General features: G+C 40.7%; 1 protein-coding gene across 1 annotated transcript in view; it reads left to right on the top strand.

Moving 5' to 3' along the window:
- XYLB (xylulokinase) overlaps positions 1 to 19,949 on the top strand; it is an 82,921-nt gene extending 62,972 nt beyond the window's left edge. Inside the window, exons 16-19 of the mRNA XM_054639079.2 lie at positions 5,188 to 5,246; positions 9,687 to 9,774; positions 11,968 to 12,062; positions 19,674 to 19,949. Coding sequence (XP_054495054.2) covers positions 5,188 to 5,246; positions 9,687 to 9,774; positions 11,968 to 12,062; positions 19,674 to 19,757 — 326 coding nt within the window. The 3' untranslated portion in view covers positions 19,758 to 19,949. The remainder of the gene's footprint in view (positions 1 to 5,187; positions 5,247 to 9,686; positions 9,775 to 11,967; positions 12,063 to 19,673) is intronic.
- Positions 19,950 to 20,183: the final 234 nt, after the last annotated feature.

Below are 20,183 nucleotides of genomic sequence, written 5' to 3'. Positions count from 1 at the left end.
CCCCTCTGTTGAATTACAGCTGATTTAATGGTAGCTCTACTCCAGTGGCCTTAGAGGCTTATGATCAATTCTATCTGTAAAAGTTGTTTTTCTTCCCCAGGCACTGCATTTAAAAAATAAGACTAAATTTTGTGTCTGGAAAATTCCTGACAAACATTTAAGCAATACTCAGTGAAATTAAAGCATGTTACAAAAGATATGAAAACTTCTTCACTTGCCAGTTAGAAAGCAACCATCCTCTATGGCAGACCTGGCTTGCTTTTGTCAGTAATAAATTAGCTGATGCTTCAAAGTGAAAGTCAGAAACACATCTAAAAAAGTTTTTGAATGTCTTTTACTTGGGCAGTTGTATTTGTCTAAATTAAAAAGGAAAAGGAGAAAAAGAGTACATTCCAGTTTCCATTACTCTTGCCTCATTCATGTGGATATTGTTTAGGACCCAGTCCTAGAAGTCTCAGGGACATAAAAGGCCATATTTACAAAGGGTTTAGATAAGAGAAATCTTTTACCATAGCAGGAGTTAAATTTCAGTGTCTTTATATGAATAAAGAAGATTAGCATGAATTTTGGAAGAGTTAATAAGCGAGGAGGATGATTTTGAAATATTTGTTTGATAAATGGGACAAAAAAACCTTTTTTTTTTTTGGAATGAAAAGCTAGCAAATACTGTTTAAAAAATTATAGTCTTTGAAGTTAATCAGAGAAATAAAGGAGGGGCTTTTCTTGTTGCTTGCAAATTGTAAATTGCAGTTATTTGCAATCATGCTTATAACTGGCGTGGGTTCATGTGCATAATCAGCTGCTTTTTGAATACATGTTCTATTGTTCTGTTTTATTTATGGATTCACTTGTGATGAGAAGGATGTTATGAAGCTGTTTGAATGAATTCTTGGAATTGTCTTTTAAGAGTTTTGAAAGTCAGCGTGTGCCTAGAGTTTGGGGTACAAATCAGGACTGTGGGTAGCACTGAAAATTTAGATGAAAAAGTTGAAGGGTTTTCAGCCTCAAAATGGAAGGTCAAATTCTGGTTTTGGACTTTGAGGTGCATGAACCAGCAAAATTCTGTAGTAGCACACACACCATTTCTGTCCTGTTGAAATACAGCAAGATCCAAAAGCCCTGAGGTCAGGAGTCATCCCACCAATTCCAGCATCTGGATCTGTGACCAGACTGATCTGACCCATTCCTGGTGGGACAGGAGGCTCAATTTCAACCTCCTGCAAGTCTCCCTGTACCAATGATGTGGCAGAAGATTTTGGTGACAATTATCAGCATTACCCTTCTGACTGGTGAGTTTGCTAATGTAAATATTTTTCTTGATAGTTAGATTTATCATCATAGAATCACAGAATGCCCTCAGTTGGAAGGGACCCACAAGGATCACGGTCCAACTCCTGGCCCTGTGCAGGACCATCCCCAAGAGTCACCTCATGTGAGCAAGAGCATTGTCCAAACACTTCTTGAGCTCTGTCAGGTTTGGTGCTGTGACCACTGCCCTGGGGAGCCTGTTCAATGCCCAACCACCCTGTGGGTGAAGAACCTTTTTCTAATATCCAACCTAAACCTCCCCTGACACAACTTCAGGCCATTCCCTCAGGTTCTGCCACTGTCACACAGAGCAGAGATCAGTGCCTGCCCCTCCTCTGTGTTTGTAAATATACAGTCATGCAGGACTGCAGTTTTTTTGGGACCACTGACAATGCTGAACATATATCATTGTAATTTCCTTCTATTCTCAGTGACAGATTTTTTTTTTCTTTTCTCTATGTACCTTTCAATAAAAGCAACATTTTGGCTGAAAGCAAGAGACAGGAGATGAACTTTAACATCACTCAGTTCTTGCTGGATCTCTGTGGCAGGCACAGTGAGTATTTTTGTGTGCATAGTAATGTGCACATAGAGCGTGCTGCCTTCTCAGCCTTGTGGGAAAGTGCCTTTTGCTCAGACTTCCCACAGAAACTTCTTTACTTGGGGCTTTGTCCCTCCTCCTGTCCAGTGGGAACCATTATTTTAGCTCTATTTTGTTAGGCCAATCACCATGTTCAACAGAAGACAATAGATCTCCAGAAGATGTACACATGGCAGAACAACACTGTGCCATGTGCAGCTGTAACCCTTCTAGACAGGGTTAAAATTCAGCATCAGCTCTCTAAAAAAATAATTAGTTTTTCAATAAGAAGGAAATAAACTGGTTGGTTAGGTAGTATGCAGGGAGCTTTTAATTAAAAGATGCTTAAATCTGATTCTTTCAACTGTTAAAGAATTGAATTCTTGAATTATGTTTGCTACTGTTGTTGGGGATTTTTTAGTAAGACTGTGAAGTTCTCTTTGTGCAGTGCTGTAGGGGATGGATGGTAGCTCCTGACAGATTCAAACACAGCTGGCTGAGAACACTGCTGGTGATGGATGAACAATGTCTCTGTTAATGCCTTTTATACATAAATGATGGGCTTGCTTTATTTATTTATAAGATGTATCCAATTACACATCTCAGAGCGAATGTCCACTGTTCACTAAAGCACACACTATTGGCATTAAAAAGACAATCCCTGAAATCAGTGATCAATGTATTTTCCTTGCTCTTTGGAGAGAGACTGAAACAAGAAGTAAACCTAAAATTCAGCAAATTCCAGAAGTTTAGAGACAGTCCTTGTCTGTAAAAAGTGACTGAAACTCAAGGAGGCGTGATGTTGTCTCTGCTCTGGGCACTTGCAGAGCACCCCATTCACCTGAGATTTTGCTCCCTTGTGGCCTGGATGGATCAGTCCCACCTGCAGAGCAGCTCAGAGTCTGTCATCCCACAGTGAGGGCTGAAGCTCACTGGGCTGTAACCTGCTGGGATGTCTTTCAGTGGAGAGAGCTGTCTTATTTACTCAAAGAGGAGGAGAATGAATGGTTTTGCCCTTCATGTAGTTTCAGCAGGGGTTTTTGGGTGCTTTTACTCATAAGTGGATCCAATTTAGAACATGAGCTGTCTAACCAATGTTAGAAACTTCACAGTGTAAATTAAGTTAGTTTCTTTTATCAAGTAGGTTAGGTATATTCTGAAATATTTCTTAGTGTTTTGCTGCAAAAGAATTAATCTGGATTAAGGTGGGTGTGAAGATAGCAACATGCTAAACAATTTTACACTTGTGATCTGGCTTGGCCTCTTGGGAGACACCTAAATCAACTGATAGTGGGGTAAATGCTTACTTGTTTGGGGTCAGTATTACATAGAAAAGGCACTGTAAATTTGCCCCTATGTTTCTGATAACTTATTGATTGCCCTATATTTCTGATAACTTATTGATACAGAAGTCTCTTGAATTACAGTGATGGCATGAATTTATAATGTTGCCAAAACCTGAAGGTGCTGACCTAGCAAGGAGAAAGTCTCCTGTCCATTCCTGGATTCCAAATGCAAACTTTTGGGAGCAGAAGCCCTGAGACAGAGAGCTGGTGTGCAGATGGCAGAGCAGAAGTAGCTGAGCTGGGCTGTGTTTGCTGCTCTCACAGGGTAGTTGCTGTTTGGCTTTGGCACTTTGATGTTGCCCACTTTTCTTTCCTGATGGTGGGAACCCAGCAGGGGCCCCTTTCCAGAGGCACTGGAGAGCAAGCCTGGCTTATTCTTTGGTTGGAGCTGCTGGGAAGTGTAGCCTGTGTGTCTGTTTCTCATCCTGTCCTGCTGTCTGTCTCTGAAATGTGGTGTTTTCACATTGGATGTAGTTCTGCAAGGATTTATATTCTCAACAAGGCAGAATTGTGACTACCAGGCAAATAATTTAGAGTTTGGTTTGGTTTCTAGGAACAGAGGCTTACTAGTTATTTTTCACTGGTTTCTGTGCTATTATGTTGTTGTGATAATCTTGGCAGGAATCTGTCACTCTGTGTTGGTATAATTGAAACTTGTTTTCCCTGAGGAATCACTCTGCTGTTTGTTTTATTTGTTTACTGACATTGACAGAGATCCTAATGGCTTTTAAAACCCAATTTGTGCATCACTGAATATCCTCCAAAGAGGAAAATAAAATTAAATTTATCAGTTAAACAGGGTCCCCCATGCAATGCTTTGTCTGGGTCTTGGCCTCCACCTGAGCACCCAGATGGGGGTCTGGAAATGGTGTGGTGAGCTGCATCTTCTGATTGTTTCTAATTCTGTCTTCGGGGCTTTTGTCATTAAGATACTTGAAAGGATAAATGACAATAAGTTATTTAGGGCATCAGTGTAAGTTGCCCAACTTTGCCTTGTGAGAAATAAATTATCTTTAGCTTTTATTAAAAAGGAAGTTAAGATAACAAAACAATAACCACAGTGAAATTTCCCTTTTGGGAGGGTATACATGATGGTATCACTTATTATTGTCATAAATCAGGGTAATTAAGTGTTTAGATATTTTTTTTAAATGTACGATATCAAAGTGTTTATGCATTTATTTTGTTTTAAGCCTTTGAGGAACTTCAGTGAGAACATTTGGAGTGTTTATGTTTGGAATGCCTTGCTGAAATGTGATTGTGGATAGCTCTGTGGCTTGTTGCACGCTGTGCTCCTGAGGAGCACGCACACAAATGAATGGTGAGGCAGACATTCAGGAATGTAGAAGGAAGGATGGGTTTCTTTAAGCCTAAAGAACACAGGGTATATTTTTTAACTCCCCCAAAGCTGTGGGTTTGCACTGGATGAAGATTCAGAATTTTTATTTTATTTTAGTGATTTAGACCATCTCTAATTGCCTTTTGACACAGTTCCTTGTCACTCAAGCGCATGGGGATTGCCCAGGTTTCAGTGAACTCTGACTGTGAACGTCATGAGGAGATAAGTTTGGAAAATACTGCTGATTTTAAAGGTTATCTGTCAGTTTGTATATATACAGCTATGTGCCAAACCAATCTGACCTCAAACCAGAGCTGTACTATAATAACACTGCCTTTCTTACTCTGTATCTCCTTTGCAAATCTCCCTGACATTGATAGCACTACAATAATAATAGATCTGCAATATTTATGTTGCCTCTTCTAAGGAAGAGTTCTAATGTGCCTTGGAAAAGTGGGTAATTAGTGTTATCTCCTTTTTTACAGAAGGTAAATTAGAGGTACAGAGGGAGAACCCTGGCTCCCACCTCCTTGTTCTCACTGTACTTGGTTCAGTAGCACAAATCTTGACCACTTGCACTGTCAGTCTGATTTGTACTTTCTATTGCATTGCAGTGCCTAGAACAAGGATTTTGGCTACTGGTGGTGCATCCCACAATAAAAAGATCTTACAGGTAAGTAGAAAATTAAATCCTGAACTGAGCTTGCAGTTGCATCTCCATTTTTATTTTGCTGTACTGAATCCCCTGCAGCTGCGCTGAAGGTGTGGATATGGAATTGTGAATCTGCTGCAGCTCTTCAGGGTTTTTCATCAGGTTTAGTGTGAAAACCTTTAGCCCAGTGCTAATTTTACATTGAACTTGGAGGTTTTTTTCACACTTGACTGCTTTTCTGAATGTGTATCTGAAGCACTGATGATTTCTAGGTCTCATCACTTAAATCAAATCAATCAGCAAAGAAATTACAAAGAAACTTCTTATGTAGTACCTAAGGGTTTTTTTTTTTGTCATTCAGGTCAAAGTTGAACCATTGGTTTCTTTCAGCTGAAGGGGAATTATGCTGGTGGTAAACATTGAAAAATCCAACAACAAAAACAAACACGCACCCTCATACAAACCTCAACCCCCTGCCTTTGTGTTACTTATTAGCATCCTGTAATTTTCTGGGAGGAGGCTACACTTTGGTTGGATTGTTGTTTGTTCCCAACCTCCTCTTTTGCTGCTGCACATCCAGCCTGGGTAAGAGGCTTCATCCATCTTGTGGAGAGCAGAGAACCCTGTGCTCTCTGCTTCTGGCAAAGCCTCACTCACAAACAGTGAGAGGCCTCTCACCTGGCTGTGACAGCACAGAGGGAGACATCTGGGCTGGGATTGATCCTGCCCAAATCCACCCAGCTGTGGTGGGATGTCTGGTTATGATCTGTCAGCCCTGTAGCAGCTGGGGGAGATCCCCTCTGTTGCAGTGCAGAGGAAAGCAACAAAAACCCAATTGGGTTGGTGTTTTAACTTAGCAAATGTAAAGTCTCCTCCTGGGGAGTTTTCTGGGCTCCAGGGGCTGCCTTGACAAGCTCCCCTTTAACCACAGGCTCCAACACTGACCTGGAGGTAGACATGTACACCAGAAGTCCTAATCTTGGGCTAGGTCTTGTCACTGGTGATGGTTGTGAGAAATGGTACTCACATCCAAAAATTTAAAAGGTTTATTAAAACCTTATCAAAAAATACAACAGAAGACTGAATAGAGAAAATAATACAGCACCAGGAGCAAAGGATTTTTTCCCACCATGGTAAAATTTTTAACCCTTTAGCCCTGCCCAAAGTCTTGTCCATGGACTCCTTCTTTGCTGTCCAATGGTGGAGATCACTTTCTTACCTCTTGATTAGAGCCCAGGTGTTGCCATAGTAATGAGCCAACCCTCCCAAGTACCCAAGCCATCCTGTGATAACAATGCAAGGAGGGGGTAAAACATAATATAGATTTTAATAAAAGGCAAAATAACAAACTTTTTACAGAGAAAAACTGATCTAGGTGCAAGAGGCTTTCTTGCCCTCAGTAAAACACCTCACAAAAGTGATTAGTTTCTTTGTTTTCTTTTTTTAGTAAATTGCTCAGGCAGGACTTTTTGGCTCTTGTTTAATTAGCGATCTTTACGTTTGAGGTGAAGTCTCCCAGGCCTATGAGATGCCTTTTTCACCTAATTGAGGAGAGAAACTTCTGAGCTTATTTCCTTTTTAAAAGAACAAAGAATAATTTTGTCACTCTGTCAACAAAGGGCACATTCCTACAATAAATCTATAAAAGTTATACATAATATTTGCCATTTCATTGTGAGAGTCAACCATCACATGGCTCATCTATTACATAGTGAACACAGGGTGAAATGTTTTCTGGAGATTCCACTCCCTTCCCATCAGCTCCAGAGAGTCAGGGCCAGCCTCAGCTGCACACCATTCTCTTTGACAATTGCAGGCAATTCTCTGCTCCACAAAACCTGAGCTGGATTAAATGGAAGTTAAAGAGCAAAAAAGCAAAAGAGCTGTTTTTCTCCTAAGGCATCTAAACCACATGTGTGTGTAACCGCTGCCTGTAGAGCTGATTGGGGAGCAGCAAATGTGGCATGTTTTGCCTGCAGATGTCACTTCTCTTCATCTGCTTTGGTTACTCTGCCTAAGAATGTGACATTGGAAAATTAACTGATTGGTTAATTGCTTAAAACATTGGTCTTTACAGGAGTAATTCTGCTAGGGGTACATCAGGAAATATTGGATTCACAGATGAGTTTGTTTTTAAAGCTGTATTTCAGTTTGGGTGCCAGGAGGATCTCCTTGCTGTGCAATGAAGGCAGAGAAACAAATGTTCTTAAAATACATAATTTGGTAACAGACACAGCTGAAAAATCATGGGATTGGGAGAGTGGTGGCTGGGGTGCTTGATCTTCACGTATAACAATTCAGCTGGTTTTAAAACTCATTAGAAGTGCCTTAAAATAATATGATCAATACAGTGTCATTCACTTAATTCAATCACTGGTTAATTGGATCTTTCTTTGTAATTTAATCAAAACCTCAGAAACCATATCAGTTGCATAAAGAATAACAGCTTCCACTCTTATCATGGTCAATTTTGGATAATTTGTTCCAGGGCTACAAAGGACTATCATTTAATTAATCAACGTTCAGGAACTCCTATATTTTACACCACAAAGGAGACAACTTAGGAAAATCTGTTAAAAAAAAATTTACTAGGGCAGCTTTCTCCACAGTTCCAGGAAGCTTTTTATAACATAGGTGGTGCTTGATTAATGACCACATGGAACACAGTGAATTATCTTAAGCAGTAGTACCTCAAACAGTTTCTTTTTAAGTTATTTGTGAGAGATACCACAGTTCCAAATGAATTACCAAATATATGAACTTTGAATAATTTTTATTTTATAATCATGGTAAATAAATGTTATTTGCTAAATTATTAAAATGTTTTTTGTAGTATTGCAGCACTTTGCAATCAGTGTAGAGTAGAGCTGCATTGTATGAGGCTCCTCAGAGATACAAAAAAAATTGTTGTTCAAAAGATTGTGCAATTTAGACTTAAGAAATTCTTGCTAGAGATGAGGTGAAGATATAAGTGGGGAATGTGTTGAAACAAAGTGGTAGCATTGGCTGGTAGGATGGGCAGTGGGACTAGAGCTCTGTGACCTTACCATTTCCAGAGTACTTTTTAACAGATTACCATGATTTATTTTTCATTTGTTCTCTAGCATTGAAACTCATGTGCTGCTCAATGCTTGCTTGCAAATGAAATTAGCCAAACCTGACTTTTCTGTCTTACCAGAAGCAGCTTTAAGTGTATAAGCTCAGGCTTCCACTGGGTTCTAGTTAGCAAACAGCCACTTTCATTTAAATTGTGAAAATCAGTGATTTTCAAAGGTTTTGATTTGAAGAGTCTCCACAAAATTTCAAAGAAAGAAAAATACTTTAGAAATAGCAGGTACTATATATTTCTATAGGTGATATGGATTGAATTTCTTAGTCTTCTTTTATGGAGCCCTGGGGTCCATCCCCAGCAGGGTTATAAATTCCAGGATCAGGGTTGTCTTGCACTAATCCAAATGGTTTGGAATTCTGGGCATTCTAGCTTTATTTTAGACTCAACTGACATCTGAATTGCTTCCTGCTTCTTGCATTGCTCAGCCTGAGGGGCACTTGCAGTCCTAGAAGTGATGAAACCAAAATGGAAAGCATTTGTTGACAATGTTTTTGGAAAGGAATTATTAAACCTCCTATGCCCCTATCCAAATATATCTTAATTTTTCCCATTCTGTATTATTTTTCTAAACCTAAACTGTGGGGAAGAGCAGATGTGAGATGCTGATGGTGTTGGTTTCAATGCAGAACGATGTGTGGTGGAATAACTTTAGTATCTGTTGGGTACCATAATAATTTCTTTGCCTGTAAAATTTTATTTGTATTACTCAAGCCAAATGTCTCAATATATCTTCATAGCTAAGATTGCCTTAAAAACAGGAAAACTGGTAAATTTAGAGACTGTGTAATCAGCTCCTGTGGCGTTCTCCCTGCTGACCCTAATAGCATGGGAATGGTGGAGATGAAGAAAGGCTTAGCAGGCCTTCATGTTGCTGGAAGTTTGGTTTTATCCAAGTTTAGAACTGAGGAGCTGTGACTGGTTCTTCTCTCTTTCCTCTTTCCTTCCTTCCTCTTCTCTCTTTCCTTCCCACTTGAATCAGCCTTAACAGGATGGAAGCAAACAGGCTCTAGTTGTGGGCTCCTGAGCAGCTCTCCTTGCCCTGACATAAGCCTTTAGCAGGGCAACTGAGCTTTTGAGGAATGATGCTTGAACCAGGGCTCCTCTGGACTGTAACCAAGAGATCTGGAGAGAAATGGGACTTTATTTCCCGGCTAAAGTTACATCTGTAGCTCAGAATTACCAATACCCTGTGGTGTGACAAGTTCAGGCCTCACTGTTGCCTGCAGTGCTTCTTTCCATGGGTTCCTGAGTGCTTGGCTGGGGCTTGGGACAGCTGCTTGTTTTCCTGAGCAGTGATGAAGGATTTTTCCTTTCCCTTTGTGTTTCACGGATGCTTTGGTGCCCCTCAGGTCCTGTCCGACGTGTTCAACGCGCCCGTGTTCACCATCGACACGGCCAACTCTGCTTGTCTGGGAAGTGCTTACAGAGCAATCCATGGTAAGGCTGCCAGGAGACTCTTGTGAGCAGTCAGGGAATTTAATTTCACTTGGATAATACTTGGGATTAATGTTACTGGGCATGAGGGAGGAGTAAAGCTGTGCACATCTGACTGGAAGGTCACACAGGTCAAAGAGGGATTTTTGCTCTTAGTACACTTGGATTAGGGCAGAGAATATAATTTACATTGTAATTCCAAGCCTGGTGGCTGCTTCTCAACCAAGGGATGGGGTGTGGGAAGTTTGGCACTGTTCAAGGAGGGTCTAGGACCTTCACATGTTGTGTTGTTACACCCATGGAAGAATACAGCCAACTGAAGGTGCTGGTGCAGCCTGCTGCCCCAGTCTGGGGACTGGGCTGTAAACTGGATGCTGAAATGGCCAAACCAAACAAAAGGCTGATCCCAGCAAAGAAGATCATTGAGGGCAAGGACAACAAGACCTATAATACTGCTGGCTAATATTAAACCTGTATTTATCTTCCAGCTTTTAAACATCAAGTTGAATTATTTGCAAGGTGTACTGGGCTCCATGCACTTTCTCTTGTAAAAGCAGGAATCTTGGGATACTCTTAGGTTGGCCAGTCATCTTGCTTGTTGTACTACATCACTCACTGTAATATAACAGTCCAAGTCCCAGGATTTACATGTTAATGAACTTATTAATTAATGCATGTGGGTGTGTGTTAAGGATGGACCATCAGCTATTTAAGATTTTAATCCCAACCATGAATTTTTATACATATATTTTAAAATGGTTTCTAATATCTTACAACTAAACAATTAAAGGAGTGTGGAAGTCCTTGTTTAGGTCAACTTCAGTTAGCCTCATTTTTTTTAATTTAAATCTTTAGGATTTGGGCCTTGAGACATGGGTAACTTTTCAAAAAGTTCATGTAAGACCATGGGATTGTAACAGGCATGGAAAAGATAGCACCAACCATCAGAAGAAATCAGCCAAGTTTTAATTTTAGAAGCAAATTCTGCTGTCACATTATAGCATCTAAAGACTACATGATCTCTTGCATTTGAAAACAGCACAGAAAATTGCACGACCAAAACCTGAATTGGTGTGTTTAATGCACACAGCATGCTCTCCTCTTTATCTCCAGAAAAGGCACAAGGATTCTGTCAGGCCAAGCAGGCTTTTGTAGGACAGTGGAAACACTTGGATTATCTTTATATTTGATGCCACAATGGGACCATTTTTGCACCTTGTGGGTTGAGTTTCCAAACTGTTTTTCTTTATACTCAAACTTTGCCTTCAGCTTCAGAAGCCTCCCAGCACTTAATGCTGCAGGCAGATTCCTTGCCCTCGAATGCATGTGAAATGTGGAGCCACCATTAAAGTTTGTGCAGATATTTTGTGTGTGAGATGTGTATTCCCTCTGCCAGCTTGGCATATGAGCTGTGGAGGCTTGGCTGACAGAGCGTTTGAGCGAGGATTTCGGCTGCTGTGCTGATGCAGGGACTCCTGGGCTCACATCCTCTGCCAGCCAAACCCCAGGGTGTTTGCTGTGTGTGTTCCTAAATGGCATTTTTGATTGATGCTTTCAGCTGCCTCACTCTTGGCCAGGCAAAGGAATTGAGGAAAAATGGGGACTTGCTAATATAAATGAAATGCTGATGGCAAGGGCTCTTTAATAATATTGCAATGTGCATCTGGGGTGTTTTGCAGTTAGCCTGGGGTTCTTAGCAGGTGTGCAGGGAGCTCCTGAAATGCTTTGTGATTTGCTCACAAAGCAAAATGCTATCATAGCAGAACTCCCCTATTATTCTGCTTCCTTACATATAAATATATTTCATAATTTGTAGCATATTTTCTTAAGTGTTTTCATTTCTCTTCATTTTTATGTTTAGTCACATTTTGTCCTTGAATCCCTTGCTTCCACCTATTTTCACTGCTGTTTACTGTACTGTTGTAACCATAAATAATTACTGATATTGTTGAGTAGCATTTCTGCTGCTTACCTGTTCCCCAGGGTACGAATTGAGTGATTGGCAAAAACTCAATCACGGAGTCCCCGCTTCCCAGGCTAGCTCATAGGAATGTAAGATCTTCTGCCATTTATCCTTCAATCCTGAATGCTGACCTGACCAGGGAAGATCAATATAATGTATTAATTTGCCAGGGAGTCAAGGCACACCCCTATGGTGTTTTTTTGTATTGATCACGATTGTGATTCTTATTGCAGGACTTGTAGCTGAGAGGAATGTGCCCTTGGCTGATGTTGTGAAATTGGCACCAGAGCCCAGATTGGCTGTTACACCCACCCCAGGGGCTGAGGAGGTGAGCAAGTTTGGAAATACCATTTTTCTTTTCATTTCCTGTCTGCTTCAAAATGTAGTGGTTTGCTAATTCTTCTGGTAAAATAAATTAATTTAGGAAACTCTTGGTTACACAGTTCTTATTCCTTGTTGTAAAGACAGATTTGATTTTGAGGGGTATTTGGTGTTGTAATGATGCAATAATCTGATCCCACCATCCAGGTCTGTGAGAATGAATTTTCCTAACAAGGTGTGATCAGAAAGCAGGATATCTTCCTTAAGGGACAGAAAAAAATATAAAATAGATTGAATTTGAATATAGGTCAGTCAGGTTGTAACTGATAATACTGAAAAAATAATAATCTGGACTTGTTTGCAGCAAGCAGCATGGACAAAAGGGTGGTGATTGTGCTTTCTGGCTTCTTGGAAAACATCTCCAAAACCCCTTCCTGTTTGTAAACAGTGCTCACAATTGTATGTAATCACTGGTAGCTCCTCTGAAACCATGGCAGCTGGGAGGATTCAGTGGGCACAGCTCTTTGGTCCTGTGCCCATCCTGTGAGTTTTGGCACGTCTGAAGGTGAGGTTTGTGCTTTATGGCCCACGTAGACAAAGCAGAGGAGAGAGTCATTGCTGGTAACTCTGTGATTCCAGCCCTTGTAAAACCAAGGAAGGAATCATTGTCTCAGGCTCTCCAGTGCAGCCCTGCACGTCTCACACCCAGCCAAAGGCTTTAGTTTACAACAGCTTTTCAAATATAATGCACAGTAATAAATAAACAATACAATATAGCAAGATTCCTGGAGAACACATGTTTAAATAACAAAGGTGAATCCCACCAAGGTCTTCAGCTGTGCAAAAGCTTCTTTTACATCAGCACAGCCTTACACACTCTACCATTTATGAGATTTGGAAGTGGCCTAACTGCAGGCAACAAGGTTTTAAAGCTTTTATTTAAACTGGGAAATTAATGATCTGCCAAAACTACTAACTCCCAGCTACATGTGTAGAGGAGCACCAGATATCATCATGAGTAATAATAGAAATGATCATGCTGCATTGTGCCTGCCAGCATATTATTTAATTATTAACTGAGATGGAGGAGCTCGGTAATCGAATAGAAGTCCCCTTCAGAAATATTAAGACATTGAATAATTTAAACTTGATTGATCTGATCTCATTTACTCAACCTTCCCCCCTCATTTTAAAAGATAAAATAATTAACAGCAGTGGCCTGTGCCACGTGTGTTGCAGCTGAAGCTCTCTGCAGGGAGCACAGCACAGGAGCAGCTCCCTGGTGTCTGATTCAACCTCACGTCGCTGCCCTGTTTCTCCCCAAAATGCTGTGTGCTGAAAAGCTGGGCTGGAGGTGGGGAGTGCTCAGAGACCTGCTTCTGACCCCCTGGTGCTGCTTCAGCTATAAAACTCAAGGGCAGAGAATACAGCTGTCACTCACAGGGGCCTTGCAAGCACCTTGCACCCCTGCAGGGGCCAAGCAAACCCGACTGGAGAGATCACTGGGGAATTCAGCTCCCTCTTTCTGCTTTGCTCTCTGCATAAAATGGCCTGGAAGCTAAAAGAGTTAATTATCTCCTTCTCAATACTTTCCTTTTCCACATGGTTAGACCTGGCTCTCCTTGCACATATCTTTTATTGGTTTTAAATGATGTACAGTGGTGAATTGTTGCCCTGGTAGATAGGAATGAATGACAGGGAGGCAGTGGCCAAGCACCATGGGAAGGAGTAGCCATTCCTGCTCTTTAGCTTAGCTTTCCAGCTTCATTCCATTAAAATCAGCTTCTTGCAATTACATATTCCACACCATTTCTTTTTCTTCTTGCCTTATAATTTTGCAGTTGATGGTGGATTCCCTGGCTAGTTTCATGGCTGTGAAACTGCAGAAAGCCAGAGGGCCTGTCAGTAATACAGTGTGCTAGCATGAACAGTGCAGCAAAAATTCATAATGCAATGAGTCAGTTTGATTCTGTTTCATACAGAGCTGCATCTCCCTGTCCATCCAATTTCATTCTGTTGAGGTTAGAGCCTTTCACTTAAATGATAGTTCTTTTTATAAACTTCAAAGTCATCCCGAGGTTAAGTCCTGTCTTGCTGAGGAGCTCTTCTGAAAGAGTCTGGCTCACCAATGTGAAATTCCCCCAACCACTTCTTTACATTTTTTGGACAGCTACAGCTAGATCTTGGCAGGGTGGAGAAAAAACAGGTCATAACACAGCAATCTGCTCTGGTTTTATCCTTTCTTCCTGGTATAGGTTGGAGACAATGTGTTAGATCATTGGAGAGAGGAAAACCTCCTATAGACAGAGGTCAGATGGAACAGTTTGATGTAGCTTCTCCTTCCTTGCCAAGGCCTATGCCCACAGCAGGGGTTTCCAGGAACCAAAAATGCAAAAAGCTTCTCTTTGATTTCTGAGGGATCATTTGTGATAATGAATGTGATTTTAAAAAGCAAGGGCAGGGCACACAAAGCAGCTCTTCTAGTTCAATTAAACTGATGGGCAGGTAAAATAGAATAAAGTCACAAGATAGGGAACACAGGGCTTGTGGTGGGCCATGAATCAGTAGTTAGTGGAAACTGAAGTCTCAAAAGTTCCAACTTGCCTGGCAACAATGTGACTCTGTCCTGCAGCAGACCATGGTGCCTTGAAGAGACCATTTCAAAGAGGATGAATCCCTCTCTGTGGGTATGACCCCAAGTCTCTTAGCTGAACCTGATTTCACAGTATTTTTTTAGGATAATGGTATTAATCTGAGCTTGTTTCTAATTCTGTCAATACCCAAATGGGTCATGAGGTGTTCTGGTGGGAACCACTGTGGTGGTAGTCCTTGGTCACTCACCCAACCAGACTAGCTCAAGTCAGGCATCTCTGGGTTAATCTGATTAATCCTCCTTCCTTTTTTTTTATTTCACCTCTTTGGGGCCTCCTCTCTTCCCCGAGGAAAAAGATTAATCAGAACCACTAAGCATGGCAAAAATAACCAGGAGATTCTAGAGCAATAAATAGATGTTAACAGACAGAAATAATCTGTTATTTTAGCATTAGAATTCAGATCTATTTTAGTAATCTATTAAAACAGGGATGGTTGGCTAGTTGGTTAATTAAGCAAAAATAAAACATGAGAGGGAACATGATTGTCTGGGAGTTGGTCACTTGTGTTTATACAAGCTGTGTGACAGTGCCAGATTGGTTGTGATATTGTCCTGTGGGGTTTTGCAGGGAGAAGGCATAGAGCAGCTCACTACCTCTGGATGTGTGATTTTTGATTGCATTATTGACTCTGCTGAGATGTATTAATCTTGCAAAAATTCAGGAAGGGAAAATGTAAACCTAACAGGTTTTCTTGACTTTGGTGAATTGCCTTGTAAGTGGATGGATTTATAGAAATAACCCTATTACCCAGGAAGGTTATAATGACCTATTTATTGATTTAAAATAATTGTATTTTGTTGAGTTAGATTTTGGAGGGGGGGAGGTTGTTTTCTAGAATTGGTTTAGGTTGGTTATTTAGTGCAAAGTAGGTAATAATAATACAACCACAAAAATATAATAGGTATTGATAGAAGTTTGATTAAGGTGATTTGTGTAGCCAATAATTTTTTAAACTGATTAAGATGGGCTTGCAGAATGGATATCTGAAGTAAAGAATGTAATTGTTTCAGGTGTGGTTCCTTGGAGAAGTCTTCAGAGTATTTCAGAACACTGTTTTATTGTTTCTGCTTTATGAGTATTCTTTCTCTGTTAAGAATAATGAACAACTGCTATGATTTGAAAAATAAAAGAACCCTTGATTTCTTGAGCAAATCTCTATGACTAATTTGACTTTGGTTTAAAAAAAAGAAGGAACATATCAAAAGTAGAAAGTGTTTGTGAGAGACTGATTAATTTTAATCTATTCAGGGTAGATTAAATGTACTTGGGTAGATTAAAATTAGATAATCATCAGCATCATCTCTGTGATTTGTAAATTTTGAATTGCTCCAGTGATTGGCTAACAGAGCATTGCAGGAGACAGGAGGATCCATGTGGATTGTCACTTGTAGTAATAATTTGTAGCTGCTTTTGCTCTTAGAAGGTGGCAGGGACAATCTAAACAGTAAAAGCCCAGTTGAGTACATAGGCTGGTAATGTGGTGAGATGTAGTAACAGGATGAAACATTTGATTTGCTCTAGAGAGCAAGGTAGCATTGTACAAATGCATTTTTCAGAGAGGGCAAGTTAAATTATTCCCTTTTATAATGTATTATTAATCATTAGCATTTTCTTTAGTTGTGGGACTGTCAGAATGTGACCAAATTGTCCCAGGAGAGAAGTTTAGGGTTTGTAAATGAAACAGTCAGAGTACTGTCATCATTGTGGAGTAGGCTATAAAGATAAGCTGGAGAAAGGGCCATAATTAAGCAAGGACAATTAAATTATGGACAATAATAAGGTTTGTGTTGTGATACATGTAATTACTTTTATTAAATATCATGGTTTGATAGATTAGGTTTGAGGCTCTGGCAGAGAGGGAATTTATGTCCTTGGGTTTTTATGCATTACTGAGAGTCCTTTATTCCCTTTGGACCTCAATTATAAGAATGCATCTCTGTAATTGCCTCAGGAAAGAGACTCCCAGAACTGCACAGGAGGAGTTGCCCAAGGTTCTGTGGAGGCACTTCAGTGATGACAGACGTGGAGAATCACCTTCCACAGACACACCTGGGTGCACACTCGGGCCATGCTCTGGGCTGGTGCTGTTTGGGTTTTCTCTGTGTTTCATGGGAGCTGCACTGCTCCAGCCCCAGGCCTCAGCTGGCATGAGAAACACTGCTTGTGGAAAGCCTGTGGTACTGCTGCACTTATCAGCTATGATGTACTGGTGGTATTACAGCCAAATTCCCTGAGGAGGAGGAATTGAAGGCTTTGCTTATCCCTCTGAACTGCACAGCTTTTTACCCCAAAGAGCAGGAATAGAGTACAGGAAGTATTCTTGACTATTTGTTTGCAAATTTTTTCATATGGTCCATAATGCAGGATTCATTTACACCAATGGCTGAGAGGCTTATTGCAAATGCCTGAATTTTCTCAATTAGCAAACTAAGTGCTTAAGTCCAATACACAGGAAAAGAAACTGTGTCAGTAAATGTGGTTGTTCATTTATTTTGATACATTTTAATTTAGAGTGATGTATTAACAATAATACTTCTCAGCCTTCTGGTAAATGTGTGTATTTTGTAAGCTGCACTTACCAATGCAGCTTTGCTGTGCTGAATCTTTGCTGAGAAGCACTTAGCACTTATCAAATTTACAGAATAGTGAAATAAGAAATAGCCAGTCTTCATTACAGATGCTTCAGTGAATAGAGGAGCTGGTTTTATTTGAAATACTGATACTCCCAGCATAGCCATAGTTGCCTGCTCAATGTTTTGTTTACTCTGATGTGCATATTTACCAGAAATGGGAGCAATATTTTCATGTTCTTTGGGAACATGAAAAGATTATATATGTGTACTTCTCTGGGCCCTCCAGGCCCTCATGTAGTTAGTTAAAAATACCATGCTGAGTAATGTGACATTTCATAATAGTGGTGCATTTTATTTTCTAACCCCATAAATCTGCATAAACCTCCAGGATCTCAGTATCACTGTCCTGTGGAGAAGAGGAGCTGGGGCACACACATGTTAAATGCCTGACCTGGGGTCACTGAATGAGTCTGTTGCAGAGGCAGGAGTGAGTAGGATTCTCTGCTTTAATCAGTGGAAGACACTGTAAGACTCAGTCACTGTGAGATGGCTTTAAAAACCATTTTCTGATATCTTAGCTAACAAACAGTGTCTCTTTCCACTTGCTGTGGATGCTCCTTCTCTTCTACCCCTTCTTATACTTAATCTGTTATAGAAATGTAGAAATGAAACTTTAATTTGTATAACATCTGGTTTGTAAAAAGGAAGGATCTGGTCAAAACTAGATCCATCTGCAGAATGTGTCCATTAAGTCACTTCCACCTGCTGTTGTGGAAGGTGGAAATGGGAATGAAGAGATAAATCCAGTTTTCACTGGTCTATCTTAAACTATCATTCAGCAGAAGGGAAACATAAAAACTGGGTACTTTGCCATCAGTTGAAACAGAAAACAAAAACCCACTGTTTTTTATTTCCTAGATGAGAAAACTTTGTGGTTTGTTTTTTTTTATTCTGGGAAAGTGTGGCTGTTACAGACACTGAGGCTACTGCAGGACTGTACAGAGACCTGCCCAGGGAGAAGCTGGTCTCCTCCTACATCCCCATAGTTTACACCTGAAACTAAAAATTTTCCTCCTGAATTTTTCATACTTGTACACACACTGTTGTTGGCTGAAAAGGATAAACCACATTGAAATGCTAGATCTCTCTTACTGATGAGAGCAGTAATTCAGTTTGCAGGCTGTGATTCATTATGGCTCTATAACCTCTCTGAACCTGGAGCCAGGAGTGAGGCTGCCCTGATGATGAGTCAGTGCAGAGAGCTTGTGGACAGACTGGCAGCCTCTAGGATTCACTGTGGCAGGGATGTGACCTTATGGCATCCTCCTAGGGACTGCTCAAGCCTATACCAGACCCTGTGCTGGCTCCTGCCATTCCCTTCTTTGTGCTGGAGCCAGCAAATGTGCAGAGCTGTCCTGGTATGGCTTGTCACAGTGCTGGTTTTATTAGAGGGACAGATAAGGGAGGAGATAAGGAGAAAGGTGCATCTCCAAGATCTAGATGAAGTACAGTTTTGATTGGAGCTAGAGCAGAGATTTATTCAGGGTTTCTCATGGATCTCACCCATATCTGAAAGTGCAGGATGTGTCTGAGTCCAGGGTTTTGAACACATTTGAGTCTTGATTCTTCTTTTTATGGTTGTAACAATACTGTACCTAAAAACTCCTGGAAAATTCTAGCTAGGAAAGTACAAACAAGCTACTCAGATACTTGGTGTAGCTGTGGCTAAAAGCTGGGTCTGCATTTGTCCCTGTGGGCCTGGGGAGCAAGGAACATGGCCATGGAGCAGCCTGTGGATGGGAAAGGATGTGGCTGTGAAAGATGTGGAGTAGAGAAGCAGCTCAAGCAGGTACAGGAGTCTGAGAGGGAGTGTGAGGTGCATTTCAGAAGGCCCTGGTCAGCACATTGGCCAAGGAGGGCCCAGCTGACTGTGCTGGAGGGTGCAGTGGGGTGATTAGTGAGGCAGAGGAGGAGGGGACAGAGGCAGTGATCCATCCTGGGGCAGTGGAGGGAGGCAAGGACAGGAGTTCTGCCTGGGTGATTAGCACAGCTATTACTGAGGGGGCATGTCACACTGGGAGAGGTGACTTTAGCTGAGCTGCTTCTGCTGGAAGTAATGGCTTCTGCTTATTGCAAGAACCCAGTCACAATAAGAACAACCTGTGCATGTCATAAAATTAAGCTGTAAAGGCGATGGTAAAAAGGACTGTGACATTCAAAGAGGGAAAATTCTGCAGCGTTTTCATGAGCAAATTGGGGAAAAAACAGCCCAAACCTTCAGGTACCTGTGAAGATGCTGCATTTTTCATGTCTGAAGATGCTTTTTAACTACAGTGTAATTTAAAAATCTAATTTTTCAATGAGACATATTTATTTCTTTTTCCTTTTTAGCTCTATCGTCCACTTCTGAAAAGATATGCTGAGCTTGAACAGAAGGTTATCTACAACCCAGCCTCTTCTTGTCTTGTGAAATAGAAGCAAATAAAATTTATATGTTGTCTGAGCAGACTCCCAAGGAGAAGATCAGAAGAGATTTGCTCAGAATTTACTGGAGCTGTTTAAATCATTTCGTTCCTCTTTGTAGACAAATAATTTTTAAATGTCTGTGTTTGAGTGTGTTGGTGGGGAAAAAATTACATTGTGATTGAAAACCTGATTTTAAAAGCATCATATTGCTCTGTGTGTTTGTGGCCTCAATTTTTCTTAGGTACTTTTCAGACTGTGCTTGCTGTTTTGGAGAGCTGGGTGACAAAGTCAAGTTCCTTGTCTATGTGAGTCACTCTACCCATCTCTGTCAGCTTTGATTCCATGTGTTTGGCATGCCAGCCTCTGCATACCTGTCTAGCAAAGTATCTCAATTCCTCAATTTCTCTTGACTAAATGTTGAGACTATCTTTCTTT

The sequence above is a fragment of the Agelaius phoeniceus genome, chromosome 1, assembly GCF_051311805.1.
Source record: "Agelaius phoeniceus isolate bAgePho1 chromosome 1, bAgePho1.hap1, whole genome shotgun sequence".
Taxonomy (NCBI): domain Eukaryota; kingdom Metazoa; phylum Chordata; class Aves; order Passeriformes; family Icteridae; genus Agelaius; species Agelaius phoeniceus.
Note: the sequence above shows the minus strand (reverse complement) of the source record. Positions and strands in the feature narration are given on the sequence as shown.